This window comes from Homalodisca vitripennis, chromosome 2 (genome assembly GCF_021130785.1).
Source record: "Homalodisca vitripennis isolate AUS2020 chromosome 2, UT_GWSS_2.1, whole genome shotgun sequence".
In the NCBI taxonomy this organism is placed as follows: Eukaryota; Metazoa; Arthropoda; class Insecta; order Hemiptera; family Cicadellidae; genus Homalodisca; species Homalodisca vitripennis.
The window spans coordinates 109589442-109607500 of record NC_060208.1 but is presented as its reverse complement, the minus strand read 5'-3'; the positions used below and the strand labels follow the sequence as shown (position 1 = coordinate 109607500).

Sequence of the window (18059 nt, the reverse complement as noted above, 5' to 3'; positions counted from 1 at the left end):
TTAGAAGGTATTTGACGGATATCAAACATTTCAAAAAAGATTTTGTGCTCTCTTAGTTCCTAATTGAAGACATTGTCTATGTGGTCTGCTAACTTGTGGATGAAATACAACAAAAATATTTATGTATGTAAAGCTACCCCAGGGTAATATCGTCTGTATTATTACAAAGAAAAACAAGCCTACATAATAAATGATATACTACAATATATTTTGTAAGCCAGAAAAAAAAACACAATGTTAAAGTTTTCATAAAATCCATTGATGATGTAATCAAATCGGAGTGGTAGTTCAATGTTTACCTTTATTTGTCATCTAGGATATGTTTACCTTTATAAACTTTGGAGATCACATTAAAACATACTTATTGTCCTCAGGTTGCATTTATTTATTTTTAGTTGTTTTGTACCTTTTTTACTATAAAACAATTACATATTTTAAATCATTAATAAAACAAGAGCGACAAACTCTTGTCAATTTCATATTCTTAGAAAATACTTCATAGTTGACAGTCCTAAAGGACTAAAAAGGTTATTAAGAACTCTTCTCTCCAAAAGGGAGGTTCCACGGGCTTTGACATAGCATTTATGCAAGGGTAAAGGAATATTCTCCTAACATTAAAAAAAGTCTTAGTTCTATGAAATGTTTAGAACTCCACAGCTTAGAGTCACCATGTGTTTTATTGATAATACTGAGATTACAAAACACGTACTAAATTCAAATGTTTTAGGTGTGATGAAGAATGTTTAGAATTGAATCTTACATCACTTCGATAATCCTGAGCTATGCTGATCGATATATCAAGAATTTTAGGCAGCAAGATGCACAGGTTAGTAGAATATACATACATACAGCCCAATAACAATATACATACAGGACTATCCTACTTTTACCAAGATGAAATCAATAAATTTAGGTGGTAGTCTTTCATAATCTGTGCCTTTAACTATATTGACTTTAGCAATTAATTGATAATGTATAACACTTTATTATCGTAGCTCAAACTAGGATGTAATCTGTACATACTGTATAGAAATTTATAGTTTTTAACTAAATTTTGAATCTTAATTAATGAGGCTTAGACAGCTGGCATTGTAATTAATGTCTTAAGTTTCTCGTTTCACACTGCATCAAAAAATTGCTACTAATTTAAATTAAATTCTGGAAATATTTAGCTTTAGTTTTTTTAGTCTACAGATTTTAAACTGAGAGTTTCACCAAATTTTAAAAATATACTGTGTTTAGTAAAAGTTTAATTGATGTTAGCAAACACAAAATAGTTACATTCTTTGGATGTTAAACAATACATATTTTATTTCATCATAACATAATAGTGTGTTGCTCATTTCTTGATTAAATATTGGACTGCATTAAACATTTTTTTTAACTCGATTTATTTGTGTTGCTTCTATCAATTATTAGAATTGACCCAGTTTTGTATATTCTGGTGTACATAACATACTTAGGCCTGACATCCAATAGTCTACACACCTGCATGAATGACCACTGGCAGATTGTAACAAACAAATACAAAAATTAACCTGTCGTCCAACGCTTACCCAATCACAGTGCCACCACTTCCTTCAATAACTGTTCCACAAGTAACATAATAATAACAAATCAATAAAAGTAATATTGTTTCACAGTAATAAAAGCCCTTCCAAATAAAACAAATCAATCACATCTGAGGAGACGGGAGAAGGTAACAAAATGTAAAGTCATGTAACCTAATATAATAAAATTTATATTTTTAATATGTTCACTGTGGCAGACACCTTACAGGTCAGAGGCAGAGTAAGTATACCTAAGGTCACTTGCTGGTAAGAGTTGCATTAAAGATATTAACCCCTCCTTCCCTTGCAGGTGTACTAAGGAATTGGTAACATGGATTATGTAGATTGTTAAGATATAGGCCTTGTACTTTTATTACTGAACTTTATTGTAAAAACTCGCTAAGTTTGATACTTCTATAAAATAGTATAAATTCCAGTTCTAAATAAATATGGTGAAACACCAATGTTTTGTAATGGTTACACATGATTTCCTATAGAAATTGTGAACAAATGTAAATTATGTTTCCTGTGAAATAACTTCTTTTTAGATAACATAACATTTAATGAATTTACTGTTAGGTATTTAAATATTAATGTATGAATATAATATACATGTAATTTATTTCCTGGTTGATGTATAGGTAATTCAAATGAGAGATGTTACACTCTGCATGTAAATAAAATAGACCACTGCGTTTGTACTATTAATTTCTTGGACTTACAGTACAATTTGAAAACGAACAAATTCTAAATAATCTTTCTAAATAACTGCAGAACATTGATACAGGAGAGAATTAGAGGAAGATAGAAATCTCCCACTAAACTTTGAGTCCACTAGAAACCTGCATGAACTGTGAGATGGAGCAAACTCATTTGCAGTGATTTGTTCTGTTTGTGTTGTTTCTAGGTTTCCCTGTGGGAAGGGGATGGCTCGTTTCAAAACCTAAACTTGGATCTGGATGTGTTGGAACAAGAACTGAACCTTCCATTTAGTTTTGTCTCTGGACACATCCACGAACTGCTGATCCACGTGCCATGGACTCGTCTCACCTCCGAACCTGTCCAGATCACCATCAACACTATAGGTACATGTGGGTCTGTTCAAGACGCTTTCATTATTACCTCAAGACATTAAAACAGAACATTAAAAAGAGACAAAATGAGGTGTTGTATCCATTGTTCATTTTTGGGTAGTAAACATTTCAGTTAAGACTTTTTTTAAATCATGAGTCCTATTCAAACAATTGGAAAAGGGTGAATTATGAGTAAAATCTATTGATCATTATAAGTACTTTAAGTTAATGTAGGATTAAGTGCCATTAAAAATATTTAATTCTCTTAAAAAATCATTGCTTATACCTCTTTTAGAATTAATTGACAATTCATTAGGTCTCCAAAAACAAACGGTGAGGTATTGTCATTTTTTACATGTTTTGCAAATAACACTCCCTCAGAATGGCTTTGTTTTTATAGTTAAAATAATGTAAAACGCAACAAACAATCAAACTCTCAGTTCACAAAGTTGCATTAAATCTTTTTAGGCCTACATCTGCACAGCACAACAGTAAAACGTGACATAAATAGTTGGACGCTAAACGACAGCTTACGTAATTCTCACCCATGCACCCTATTTAGCGTTATCAGTGGTGACAATAAGAACAGTTGAGCCAGATTTATTTTGGCTGAGGATGGCATTAAAAATTTTATTTTGGAATGGAAGATTAACTTTTCCTTTAAAATTATGTCACCTTTCCTATAGTGTACTACTGTCTTAGTGAATGAGTGTTTATTGTGTTGGATTTGTTATGTGATTTTAACTTAAAAAAGAAGCTATTTGGCAAATTCAATTTTGTGCTGTAGTCTGTTGATGTAGTATTATCTACAAAATATGTAACTTGTGACAACACCTCACTGGTAGTTTTGTAGATTTGACAGAAGTAAGGATACCTAATTAATTGTCCCTTAACCCTTTGAGTGCCACGGGGTTTTGCTATATGGTATGCATAAAATGCCTAATGAATATGCCTGATTTTGCAAGGGCCTGGTTAAAAATTCATAAAAAATTATTTATTGGTATAATGTCCTAGGTTTTGTTTTTTTTTTTTGTAGATAAATATATTTTCTTTATAAATATAATACATTGATTACTTATTTAACGTTTTTATACCAATAAAAAAATTAACAAAAACTTTATGAGCAAAAACATTTTGATTTTTATTTTGACACAACTTAGTGTTATTGAAATATTTTATTTTTTCACTTTTAGTGATTCTATCTTATACTCCATTTAATTCTTTACAAAAAGACTTATACAAACTTTTTTTATACTTATAAATAAAGTTTGGAAAATAGATATGAAAATATGAACCGCTACAAAACTAGAAATGTTCCAACGTAACCTAACACTCTGTGTATTGTCTACACTGCTAATGCTTATATCAAATGCCTGCAATACTAGGTCTTCATTGTAAGTAATGTTTTTACGACTCATTGCTTATAAATATCACTGAACAAACACAAAAAACATAAAAACTATACAAATATATTTAGTAAAGTACATCGTAGCTGTTTACGATCACTGTAACTCACGATCAAGTCATTGTTCTACTTACACACAGACTAGAACAACATACACAAACGAAATAATATAAAGATACTAACACTACAAACCCATTTACACTTAAAAACTTTCAATATTTACAATCATTTGTGAAATAAACACTAGCGCAAACAAAACATGTGATGGCTCGTCCGTGTAGCTGTCCATTTTAAACTCCACTAACACGCTTTCTTTACAACTGCCATAAAAATCAGAATCTAACCAGATGAAACAAAACCTTCATCAAAAGTTAAGTTGAGCGATGCTCCGGCACTCAAAGGGTTAAGAAATATTACAATTTTTAGTGCCAAAGTGGCTCTTAGACTGTAGGCAAAACTGGATGGTATCAAGTTGTTGCCTTTATTAGGTTTAAAAATAATAATAATTTTATTCTGTTTTTCTTACTATAACAATTTTATGACTTGGATTTTTAGATCTTCCATGCTACAAAACCATCTAAGTTTTTATCAAAATTGTTATAGTTTATGAGAAAAGTTGTATCTTCTAAACTAATTAAAATATTCTTTGCTTCAAAAAGTTATTTTTTTGTTTACATTAATTTTGAAAATATTAAAAACATTAACAGTTTGTGTTTGAAAGCAAAACATATTAGTTACTAAAATATTTGCAAGGTATTTGAACAACTTAAAAAATTCACTGAAATGTTATGGAATAATATCAATGATAAAAATCAGATATTGCAAATTGACAGCAAATTGTCAAATAATCATAGATTTTATTTATTATGATTGACTTATATTATTAATTTGCCTTTGTTCAAATTTCTTTTAGAAATTTGGAATCATGTAAATATACTAAAAAAATATAACTTAAACTGAATTTACTGTGTTCGAATATACATAATTTCGGACAACTGACTCTCTTGTCTCACTTGCGACAAACAGCCTTACTAACTGTCAAATCTCAGTGTTTATGTAACTTACATGTGTAGCTTTTCCAACTGTCTTCATCTAGAAAAAAATAAAACAAGGTATAATATTAAGAAATTGAAAAACCTTACATTTTTATTTTTGTTACAAACTCTTGATATTTATTGAGTAACTTTATATTGAATGAAAATCATTTTAGCACCAGTCAAGCTGTGCTAAAACCAAAGAATTGTTTGAAATATTCCAAAGTAAGCTGACCTAACAATATCATTGTGTAATTTCTCCACACAGGTCACAGGCATTTAAAAATATTAGTTCTCTTAGATAGCTTTCTAAAAATTCTATTTCCATTTGCTATTCTATTTCAAATTCTTTTTTGCCACAATTTACATAGTATACATTCTTCTAATCCAGCATAGCTCGGAGAACACGTGACATTGTCAAGGTATAAAATAGAAAGTAATATTAGAGTTAGTTATGAAACATCATCAAAGTAAAATGTATGCATTAAATATGTTAAATTATATTATTATGTTATTAAATTATTAAAAATGTCATAAAAATAAAGTACTTATGCATTTATATTAGTAATGTTATTAAATTATTTTATCACATAGATATTTTTCAGTAGAGTAGTAATTTTTTCTTTTAACATAACTGAAACTTTGGTTTTAAATTCACCGTCTTTCTGGAGTGATTTAAATCTAGTAGGCAACTTATGGTACACTTTTCTTCCAAGATGCTGTGGTGAATGTCAAACAAACAAAGTCTATGAATTGGAGAATTGGATAATGCAACATACTATCTCTATTTCTTGTATTATAATCATGGCTATAGCAATTTGCAATGAAGAGCTCGAGATTCTGCCTTATAAACAATAAACATATCAGCTGTCTTCTGTTATTTAAATAAGATCAATTATTTTCATAGAATCATCTTGAATTCCATAAAATTCTAATGTCTTAAATAAAATATCAAACGGAATATTAATATTTATAAACAAATTAATTTTTATCATTTAAATTCCTTATAGATTTTTCTAGACAGAATAGCCCTGCTATATTCTTTGAATGTTAATGGAAATTACAATTTTTGTCTCATTTGTAGTTAGTCTTGCATAATACTTTTGTAGTAAAATAAACGCACATTTGTCCAATAATTTAAAAATTAATCTACCTCAAAGATGCCATTGTCTGGTATGCATAAAACCATTTCGCTTCAAAGAAATGATAATAATATTGTCCACATTGTTGCTATTTTTATATAATTAACTAAATTAACAAGGTTAAAAGCATGCCAGACTTAGGATCAGTGTGGGAGGTTTTGCGTTCGTCCCTAGGACAACATCGTGGCACTGAGAGGGAATCCCAATGAATTGATATTTACCATTTTCAGTTTGGATTTAGAGATAGTAGAGGTGGAGTTTGACAGTGCCCCAAACGGCAAAAAGTGAGCTGATATTTACAGTGTGTAGTGTTAACTAGTATTACTGATGAAAAAATTTGAAATTATGAATTTTAATAGATATAAACAATATAGATATTATAATAAAAATTAATTCAGACTTTTATACATGTTTTTAAAAATAATACTGCACTATATCTTAAAATATTCAAAATTCAAACTCTAAAAAACGTTTTAAATCCTCATCACTTTTGTAGATCAGTTTTTGTAATTTTCAATTGACTTTTGGGAAGTTGAGATTATTTGTTTGTTTCAGAATGTGTTATGAAACTGAAACCTGCTGGGAGTCACCAGACCACAGCAAAATCTACAAGGTTAGATATTTGAAATACTGGTTTAAATATTGAAGAGTATTGCATCGTTGAAGCTTATATTGTTTACTTACTTATTGTATTGTACACCACTAAATTGAAATCACTTAAATTAATATTTATACAATACCAGTAGTTGCCAGCGGCTTCGCACGCAATTTCTTGTTGAAAAACAGTACACTATATTCATGTATTTTTTTTCTATCACATTCAAAACATTCCTGAGATAATTAATAGCCGTTCCTTCGTGAGCCTTTTGGGCACATTATAAAAGTATATACCATATTTCCTGCCTCTATCTTTTGTTGTTTTTGCTTGGTGTTGATAAGTGATTCAGTACAATTAATGTATATGGATGAATCTCAATAAACTAATTAGATTATAAAGAATCAAATTCGGTCTGTTAAAATCAATTTTTTGTTTATTATTGTGGAGTTTGCCTTGTGCTCCGATCAAGAAAATGTATCAACGAAAACCAATTTCGATCATAAAGCATCTTCTTTTGGCTCTTTTCATTTACCTTCGATCTAACCAAATTTGATTACCTTATGTGCAAACATTCACGGCTTTGTACAATGAGATGGTTTTTATAACAGCGTTTAATAGTATTAATAGTATTTTCATTGCATTAGATAGTTTATTGATCATTCGTGCAATCTAAATTTAAAATTAGGCAATAACTTCTTCTATGCAATCTGCATTACACTACTAATCAAGCACTTAACAATAACAATTTTTCAAATTTTAAATGTAAGCAAATGCTGCCTCTTTGATGAACTTCAGCTGAAAGTATTAACTGCTGTTAAGTATCAGTTCACTTTGCATTACGTGTCATAGCAAAGTCTGCCGGATCAAAGGTAAAACATTCCAAAATAAAAAAAAAATTTAAAAATAAAACATTAATTAAATAAACAATTTAAATTGGACAGAGTTGTAAATCTAAACCATTCTCGAATCCCCTTCAACACACATAAAAAAATTCGTCAAAATCGGTCCACTCGTTTAGGAAGAATTCAGTGACATACACATGCACACAAAATATATTTATATATCAAGATTTTATTTTTAAGGCTTATTTACATCAGGACTGATTAATGAAAACAGGCCTTACAAAATTAAAAAGTTCACTATGTAGTTTTTGTGACATTTTAAATGTTTCAATGTACTGTTTTACTCTTCAAGTTTGTTCATTTAGTTGTCTGTTTTGGTACCTTACATCAATGAGGTAAAAAATTTTATTTTTATAGCTCATATTTTATTTTCTAGGAAAAGTCCCCGAGCCTTGGACGACCCCCAGAGTCAGTCCTCACTTATGTCTTCACTAGTCAACAAGATCATCTGTAACTTGTCTGTCACTTGTAACAATCTTATACTCAAATACGTTGAGGAAGATATTGTCCTATCAATGAACATCAAGACCCTCAGTTTCGGCACAGTCAACCATAACTGGAATCCTGCATTCATAGGTAATTTTATTCAAAGTAAATTGTAATTTGGTTAATATTCATAAAGTTTGTGGTTGTGTTAGAGATTTATATGGAATTTATTTTGTTCTGCAGAACTTAGCCCAACACAGTTGGAGCTGCGGAAATTGATCTCACTCTCAGATGTAACGATTTGTCTTGACAAAAGGAATGCTTCAGGACGGATTGAATCATATTTGGTAATGTATTTTTGTAACTTATATGATTACAACTTAAATGTAGTACAAATTTTATGATATTTTAATACGTCGCTTACTGCTCAGGCTTGTTTATTTTTTATTTATTTTTTTTATTTTTATTTTTATTATTTCAATGGCATAACCATTTCAACAAGTAAGTTTCAATTTTATCTACATGCATAACAATTGACCAAATAAACTAATTAGTAGACAAAAACAAAAACAATAGAATATGCAACCAGTAAACAAAACAATAGATACATAATGAAACAAATAGATATGAATTGTAAGATGCATAACAAGAAAGTATAAATAGATTACAAGTAATGTGTAACAATAAATAGATAAATATATAACAATAACAAAGAAAGATGCTTAACAAGAACGATGCAAAACAAGAAATGAACTATGACGTAGGTAACAGTTTTGACAAACAAGTTAACTGTGATAATAAAATAAAAGACTGAGACACAACACAGGCAGGGTAGGTGTAGAGACGAGCCAATAATAATAATAGCTACAGTGATGCAAGCCGGCTTTTGATTGCAGATTTGGATGCGATAAAGATGTCGAGGGTGGATGGAATGTTGTTCCCTAGCCGCTGAATCCTCAGCATTGGGCCATTTGCTGCATAAGAGGAGGAAGCTGCGACCTTGGTGAAAGAATTCATGGCTCTGGTTCCAAACGATGCCTTGAAGTTGATTTTTTCTAGAAGGTCAGGGCAGTCCAACTCAGCATTGATTAAACGGTAGAGAAACATCACATCCTGAATACAGCGTCTAGAACTGAGTGATGGTATGTTCAGAAAAGTAGCAATATCTTGTATGGGGACCTCTGTGTATCTATAACCAAGACGAACCCTAACAAGTTGCAAGAAACGTCTCTGTATCTTCTCAATATCATCCACAAGGTAGTGCTGGTGCGGTGACCAAACGACGCTGCAGTACTTGAGATGGGGTCTGACATGTGCATAGTACAAAATCTTTAATGAGTGAATGTCGTTAAAGGGCTTGGTGAGTCTCAGTATCAAGCCCAAGTTGCGAGCAGCCTTATTGCATATATTCCTGATGTGAAGTTCCCAAGATAGATTAGATGATAAAGTCACACCAAGATCCTTGACAGATAAGCTTCTATGAAGTGCATGACCTCTGATTGAGTAGGTGTGGAAGACTGGAGACTTATTGCGGTTGAAAGTGATGCAGCTGGACTTGTCAAGGTTGAGAGTCATTGAGTTAGCTTGAGACCATATATCTACTTGTGTGAGACCGTTCTGAAGGAGTACTTGTTTGTGGAACACTCTCCTAATGACAGGAGTATTAGAAAGGTTAGGGACTTGCTACTATGGGACCTTGGGGGTGATGTATGTGGTGTGCATGTTGTCAAGCAATGTGTTAGAGTGGTTGATTGTTTTTTTCTTTATGCATTATTGACATACTATTAAATAAGTATATATTGCATACAGTAACAAATCTATAAAAAGATCAGTTCATAAATGTTTGACATCAACCTGCTTATCAAGAACTCATTTATTTCATAAAATAGATTTTAACTGGCCAATCATATATTTCAATGTTAAAATTCCTGAAACTAATTAGTCTAGCACCCTCTGGCAGTTTGTAAAAAAATTATCGAAGCACCGACTATAATATACTAATGGCTTTGGAAGAAAACAATCATTCCCGTTCATCTCCAAGCTACTCTCGCACGTTATTAACTCATCATTGATTCAGGATTTCCCTGGTGTGTAATTTAAAAACAGGCTAAGGTAATTCCTCCTTATAAAAAAGAAATAAAAATGGCCCTTCAAGCTTCAGACTATTATCTGTATTCTCAAATATGTTTGAAAAGTAGTGTATAATAATGACTACTAGTAAATAATAATTAATCATTTGTTTGGTAACAAATCAGTTACTTGATAGCAAAATGGCTTTCAAACATGCACATCCACTGTTGCAGCATGTGTAAAATTTATTGAATTGATAATAGACTCAATCGACAGAAATGAAAGAGGTATTGAAAGTTTAGTAGACCTTATCAAACCATTTGACGGCATGTCACATAATGGGTTGGTTGGTGAGCTAATTGGTTAGAATATAAAGGTGTGACAGGTCAAATTACGACATTTGAATATTCACGAGGAATTGGCAGACTGTGACGTCAGTGAATCGGCAGACTGTGACGTCAGTGAATCGGCAGACTGTGACGTCAGTGAATCACATGTTGTCGGAATTGAGATTTATTTAATTAATAACGGAGAAATATATTAAACTTTATACGGGAACAAATTTAATTAATTAAAATGAGTTATACATAACCAAAATTCGTGTTTTACAAAAGTACTAAATAAAATTACGCAGAAAAGCCAATTGTGGGATAAAATGACTTGCTTATTGATGACGTCAGAAAGCACATGTTGCTAAAAATTTAAATAAAAAAGCTTTAGAAAAATAATAAAAGAAAATAGAAAGACTTAAATTGATCAATTATAGTGACCGTGATAAATTTCGACAATTATAAGAAAAGAATCAAATTATATTTAATCATGAAGACGCTGATTTGAACGGGAGAGGGGATGAACATTGTGTGAACCGGTATGCGTAGTTTTTATACGGAGAATCCTTCTTCTTTGTCTGGACTTGAAGCAGTAAGGACGTCTACTCGTATAGATGAAATTTGAAACTGTACATTAGTGCATTGAAGTTGTAATTAGGGATGGGATGTTGTGTTAGTGAACAAAAATCAAAGCAAAGTGAGTAGAATTAGACAGTATAATATAAAATAAATTGACGTCAAAGTAATTTGCTTTGTCTTTCATTGAGTATCCCATCTACAAAGAAATGTGGTAAGTAAGATAATAAGCTTTAAATTAAAGAATATTACTTTCAAAACTTATTTGATTCAAAGTGATTGGTAAGAACAGTGAATATTTTGTGAACTTTATTATGATATAAACAATCATATTGATCAGAACTTTCAAAAGAGTAGTATTAAGTTTGAACCATTATTCAACCTACTTAAAAAACCTGAGATAATATAGACCCAGTGCTAGTGATATATAACGTGTAGCCTACTTTCATTAATACAAACTACACCTTCAACAACACCACAGACATTGAAGTTTGATCGTTATTTAAATATCAACTTGGAACAATATGAGTTAGCCAACACGAAGCAAGTCGCACAACCAATGAGGGGCAGCACACTTTGAATACCGGTTGTGAGAAAATTGGGACAACAAACGGGGGCCTGGAACGTAGCAAAATCGTACAGCCAATGGCACACAAACGTGGGGACCGTAGCAAAGGGAAAGGAATGCAAGTGGTTTATGTCATGCTTGAAGAATAATAGAAAATAGTGTACTCCAATTCATGATACTATATATTATATACTATATACAATACAATATATTATTCAGGAAGTAAATATAATTATCAAAGACTTTTTATCAACATCCGTCTTTCATTGTTAGTCGTTTTTAGCAAAGACTTCTCAACTCCTACCTATTCTAATATATCACCTTCAGATAGTTTTTTTCTCTTTTCGATATACTTTTACTATAAGTATTCTAGGGTTTCTTCTCCTTCCTCCCATTCTCGTCACTGGCATCCTATGGTCTTTCACCTTCTAACTTCTTATTATATCCTTCGTTTCCTGCTGTTACTCCCAACACAGAGGTAGTTTGGGAATATTGAAGCCTTTCCTTTTCTAGGAGCCACTGCTATACCGGTGCTTCATGACTGTCCGGCTGTGGCAGCGCTATCCTGCAGTGAGTGCAAAGCGGGCAGCCTCCACTCGTATGGACATTCTCTGCGAGCGCATGGCCTTTACTGTGAGTGAGCCTCAGGTACCAATGTTGCTACGCTTGATGGCGCTGTGTCTGGCACTACATAGGAAGGAACTGTCCCAGACCAATCTTCCGATTTCTTCTGATGATTCATCTACTGAAAAGAGTGAGGAAGATATCGTAGGTCAGTTTAAGTATATTTGTATACCTCTTTTTGTCCTAGATTTATGTTATATGGTGAAAGTGATTGGTTTGGCAACAGTTTTATTGTGAATTTCTATTTTATTTGTTTTTCATGATTATCTAGCTAAGGAATCCAATAAAATGATTTTGTTGTCTTTGATAATAGAAGTGCTTTTTATGATGCATCTGAAAATTAATGTGTTTGTAACATTAACAGAGGTTTACAATAACTTATGAGGTAAAGTATAAAAGGTTCCAGAATTGACAGCTACATTTTAGCAATGGTTTGTGAAGGAATAATTCTTCTTCCTAGAGTGGAGATGAGACATCACCTGAAAAGTTCACTGCTTATTGTAGTAGTCCCTCCTAAATCCTAGTAAAGGACAGGCAGAGGTAGCACAGACCTCTGCCTAAAATATAGTGCAGTGACGGCCATGACGTTCGATATGTCAGTCCCTGGACTGACTACACCCAAATCTGAATTGTCATTCATGACAGAGCCATGAGTGTACCAAACCAGTTGATGGCGCTTATCTTTTGTATTTATTCCACACAGTTCACTAAGTATTTATTAAAATATTAATTAATTAATTTTATCTTATCACATATTCTACTAACGATATGTTAGAATTACATGTTGGGATATACTAACACACTAATTGTTTAACACACTTGTTTTTATTTTCACTATTTGTCTGTATCGTTCAGTAACACTTAATAATTTAGTAATGTTTTAATGTTTTACTCATACATACCTCCATCCTACAACGTACTTCACTACATGTGTGTTGTCAGTTTAATAAAGATAAAAATTGGAATCATCTAATAAAATAAAACGCCTCTCTTCAATCAGTGACCGGGCTTGAGTGTTCTAAAGAGAAATTTTGCATACAAAAGTACCTTTGCTGCATGTATGGACATGTGGACAGTAAAATACAGTGTAAAACTTCAGCTCTTTCTAAAATGTACTGTTGTCACCACATTAATAAAAGTTATTTCTGTTCAATTTCAATTGGACTAATCACAAAACCACAAAAAGCTAGAGAGAGCTAGAGAGATATATATATTTTTCCCCTTGTCTCTGAAAACTTCTATGGTGCCAGTTCCCATGAGAAACTACCACTTAGTCTTTGCATATATGGAGGCGATTGTGTCATGATGACTCACTTGTGTACGCAAAATGTTGAAAAGATCATTCAATTATGAGCAACAGGGTGTTGCCACCCCATTTCCTTACTGCGTTTTATTGTATAGGCAGTTCTGATTTTACAATATAATACTGCTTTCAAAATCATTTCTTTTTTATAAATTTAATTTATTTTTACTAACTTAAGATTTGACACATAACTAATTGCTTTTTAAATGTAGGTAACGGTTTCAAAATCTTTTTGAGTATATGTTGTATATTACACATCACAGGTTAAAAACTAAAAGAAAAATGTATTACGTTCATTATTGAATGGCATTGTTGAGCAATAAATATTTTATAAAATGTAAATTGTAAATTGTAAATTTTCATCAAAATGTATTCTCATGTTAAAAAGATTTTTATTTTATTTCATGAATTTCAGCTGGCCAAGCTGGAGACCCCAACGAGTCCTGGTCTAGCTGGGCTTTCAGTTGGATGCCAACTTTGATTCCGCTGACTGAAGATCCAGACTACGATATGTATCTGAACCCACCATCAATGTCCAATACCATCATCAATCTAGGATTCTACATTGACACATTTACTCTGGCTCTCAAAGTATGTTTGCTAATCTTCCAGGAAGATTTTGCTTTATGGTGTGATTCTCATGCTTATTAGTTGACCAATCTTTCATTTATTCTAAAGCATTTTCACTGGTAATACAGCGATGTAATCACATTATTAGTGTTAATACTTATACTAGACTACAATGTCAAATGATGTCCTAGTAAACACTCAAACTTTATCCTACTTATGTCCTACTTATCAATATCCATGTTGACAATATAAGGCTCAATAGCTTACTCAGAGAATAACATATTTTCACAAACATTTTAATGAATGCTGTGCATCAATGAGTAATTTTATTAAGACAAGAAATGAGTTGATGTACTGTTTATATTACTAATTACAACAATTTTACTGTATTACATGTTGTGTTACGTTATTATACTATTTATTTTGGGTTAGAAAATATTTTACTGTATTATGCATTTCATTTACCCTTTAATGAGTTGTGGTGTACCCAATATCCACAACTTTCTGCTTTGTGTGCATTTTTAAGTACTCAGTAATTTTCATAACAATCAATAGCAACAAGTACATTTTCTAAGTAATTTGAATCTTATACAAATTATTCCAGCTTGTAGATGGCTATGTTGTTGCTTTTGAGTCAGCTGGCCCGGTTATTGAATTATGCCGGTTGTGTTTGCAGTATCATTGCATTGATTTTAGTTTATTTTGAACACTTTAAGTTATTACAATTGTAATTATTTCAGTTACATGGCAATTATCATTAAATTATATGGTAATTATTTTTAGATGTCTAATGCAGAGTTTGGAGTGTGTGTACAGAATTCAGTGTGTTTACACAGGCATTCAAATTATGTTTGTTTGTTTATTGTTTCTCTGAAATAAGCTAAACATAATTATTGTACTTTGTTCCACAATTATGGCTGGAACAAGTAATATTAGAGGCAGTAAAGTTGACAGGATTACAGACTATAACAGTTCAGAAGACTCAGACATTGAATTTGAAATAGACTTTGCACAAAAAGAGTTCCAAAATCTAGGCTATAGGTTTTTAGTTACAGTATAGATGAAATTGTTTATAAAATTGAAGGTGATGTTCCTGTAGTAAGAAGTTGGGATTCAATGAATATAATGATGATCTTGTTCCAGAGATTATTTTGTAGAAATTTTATTCAAATTGTACTTACTTTGACAAAGAAAAATGTAACATGTGTATATTTTTTATGTATGTCAGTGTTTGGCACTGGCCTGAAGCTGATTAAACTACTTGTAATACTATCAGATTTATACCCCTGGGTTTATAAACTGTATATTGTATGAACTGGAAGGAATCAATCATTTATATATTATGTGTTTATTTATGGTGTTGAGATAAAAGCATATTTATTGTATGACACTTTTTTACTCTTTGCAAATCAGTTAAAATGAGCTTGACAATTATACAATACACAAAATCTCTTAAAAATATGGGAATTAAATTTTTCTTAAAGAATCTTTACTTAAAGAATCACCAAATTTGTCTTCTTTAAGTTTATCTCCCTTACTTATGCCAGTGCTTTTTCCAATCTTTAAAGTACGAGGGTCGTCCGTAAAGTAACCGCCGTTTGGGCGTGGCGCGATAAGTAGTGGGGGTAGCGCCGCCATTCACACATCTGCGTGTGCAGCAGTTCAGTACGCTTCTAGCTGTTGAAGGGAGAGCATCGTGCGATCGCGCGTTCTTTTGTTACGACGTAAAAACATGAGCGCCGTGATAGAAAATCCCGCCAAATGTGAAGTTCGTGGTGTAATAAGATTTCTGTGGTTGAAAAGTTACACAGCAGCTGAAATTCATCGTGAATTGAGTGAGGTGTATGACCCAAACATTATGAGCGAAGGTGTAGTCGTCAATGGGTTCGTTTTTAAAAAATGGAAGAACGAACGTTCACGATGAAGACCAGAGTGGTAGGCCATCTCTCGTCAGTGATGACTTGGTGAAAAGGCATTGGTGCTAAGGGCATCTTGCTCGTTGAATTTATGGAGCGTGGTACGACCATTACAGCTGCAGCTTACTGTGAAACCTTAAAACGGCTACGACGAGCGATTCAAAACAAGCGTCGTGGTCTTCTGACATCTGGTGTTGTGTTTGTCCATGACAACGCCCGTCCTCATACAGCTCAAAGAACAACAGAACTTTTGGAAAAGTTCAAATGGGACGTTTTTGACCACCCCCCCCCCTACAGCCCGGACTTGGCTCCCAGTGATTTCCATCTTTTCCCGTACATGAAGCGGTGCTTGCATCTCAGAGGTTTGCGAGTGATGAAGAGCTTCAAAACGCTGTGACAGGTTGGCTACGTTCTCAGGCGGCAGATTTTTTTAAAGATGGAATTTCAAAAACTGTTAAAAGATATGATAAGTGCTCGAATTTGTATGGTGAATATGTAAAAAAGTAGAGAAAAGCTGTAGTTTTAACATTTATATAATAAACTTTTTGTATCTCAACTGGTTTACTATTAATTTAAAAAACGGAGGTTACTTTGTGGACGACCCTCGTATTTCTGGAATTCAATTTCCAATATAGCTTTCCGAACCTTCAGTATTTCTGATTTTATCTCATCATTAATGGCAAAGCATCTTATTATGGCTCTTCAGCTTTAGAAATATAAAGAATTATCAGGAGACCATAACCAACACACATGGTGGCTGAGTAACATAACAGTGTTGTTGGTTGCACAAAAGTTACAATCAAGCAATAAAGAGTGGTTGAAAGTATTATTGTGATGTAATCTGTACAGATGGATTAGTCACAATTCTGGTTGTTTTCATTAGATTGCTTCATGAAAATGGTACATAAATTCCTGTAGTTTTCCTTATTGATTGTTTAAGCATATTGCAGAAATTCATGATGAAAGAAATACATGCTAGAAAAGTCAGAAGAACCTTAATATCTGCTTAATTATAAATTGGTTTATCCTTGCTCATCAGGCAGCTTTCATTTTCATGATTGGTGCTTAGTTTTCATGTCATTCCCATATAATCATGTTTTGCTATCTATCATGACCTTTTAATATTTCTGTATCACTGCTGATCTTATTCAGCAATTCCTGGACAATATCTATGCTATGTTATTCTCTCTTGAAATTCAATTGTTTGGAATGAACATTGCTGTTGCCCAAAGCATCTGAATAAATAATTTGCATAATCAACCAAACTCTTTGAAAGTAACAATTAACCAAGCACACCAAAACAAGTGTAGTATTTTTAACTGTAACCAAAGAAGTAATATTCAAAACTGCTGCAAATCTTAACATATATCAGAAACATGTGTACCAACAAGGTAAAGAATTACATTGGATTGACAAAACCCACAAAATTTAACACGTTCACAACAACAGCTTATTTCCAAATTTTTGATTTGCAATTGAATTTTTCAATAATAATGTCAAAAAAGTTAATCTGTTTTACATTAAACATCCAATTGTAATGAGAAAAGTATGTTGGCTTCACAATTTTGCACAAAAAAATATTTCAATGAGTTTTTCTTCAATGTTTCTCTGTGTACTCCAAGAATACCTAACTAATTTTGTCAATTTTACAAATTTTACAATTTTTTTTACCTAAAAGGTTTATTTACCATATATATTTAGCAGTTGTGCGGCCGACGAAGTACACAATAGGCTGAGGTATTTTATTTAACTGCGGCATCAAATTTAACAAACCACCAAGACAGGCTGCAATAAGGAAATATATAGCAATGTGTATCCCAACAGGCGTACAATGCGTTTTACAAAAGTCTGGTATGTACCTGATCGGGTACATGATGGCAGTTGTGAAAGATCACGTGTACCTAAGAGACCGAGTGTGAGTCATTGTCTTGGCTATACCAGAGTGGGTTTATTTTTTAAAACAATATTGTGCT

The 18059-nt window shown here is 32.2% G+C and overlaps 1 protein-coding gene across 2 annotated transcripts in view; it reads left to right on the top strand.

The window, feature by feature from the left end:
* LOC124354569 (vacuolar protein sorting-associated protein 13B) overlaps positions 1 to 18059 on the top strand; it is a 143586-nt gene that overhangs the window by 4674 nt on the left and 120853 nt on the right. For both annotated transcript variants that reach the window (XM_046805123.1, XM_046805124.1), the window contains exons 2-8: positions 728 to 826; positions 2458 to 2635; positions 6760 to 6817; positions 8081 to 8280; positions 8374 to 8477; positions 12187 to 12445; positions 14016 to 14191. In XM_046805123.1, the coding sequence (XP_046661079.1) occupies positions 740 to 826; positions 2458 to 2635; positions 6760 to 6817; positions 8081 to 8280; positions 8374 to 8477; positions 12187 to 12445; positions 14016 to 14191 (1062 nt within the window). In that variant the 5' untranslated portion in view covers positions 728 to 739. The remainder of the gene's footprint in view (positions 1 to 727; positions 827 to 2457; positions 2636 to 6759; positions 6818 to 8080; positions 8281 to 8373; positions 8478 to 12186; positions 12446 to 14015; positions 14192 to 18059) is intronic.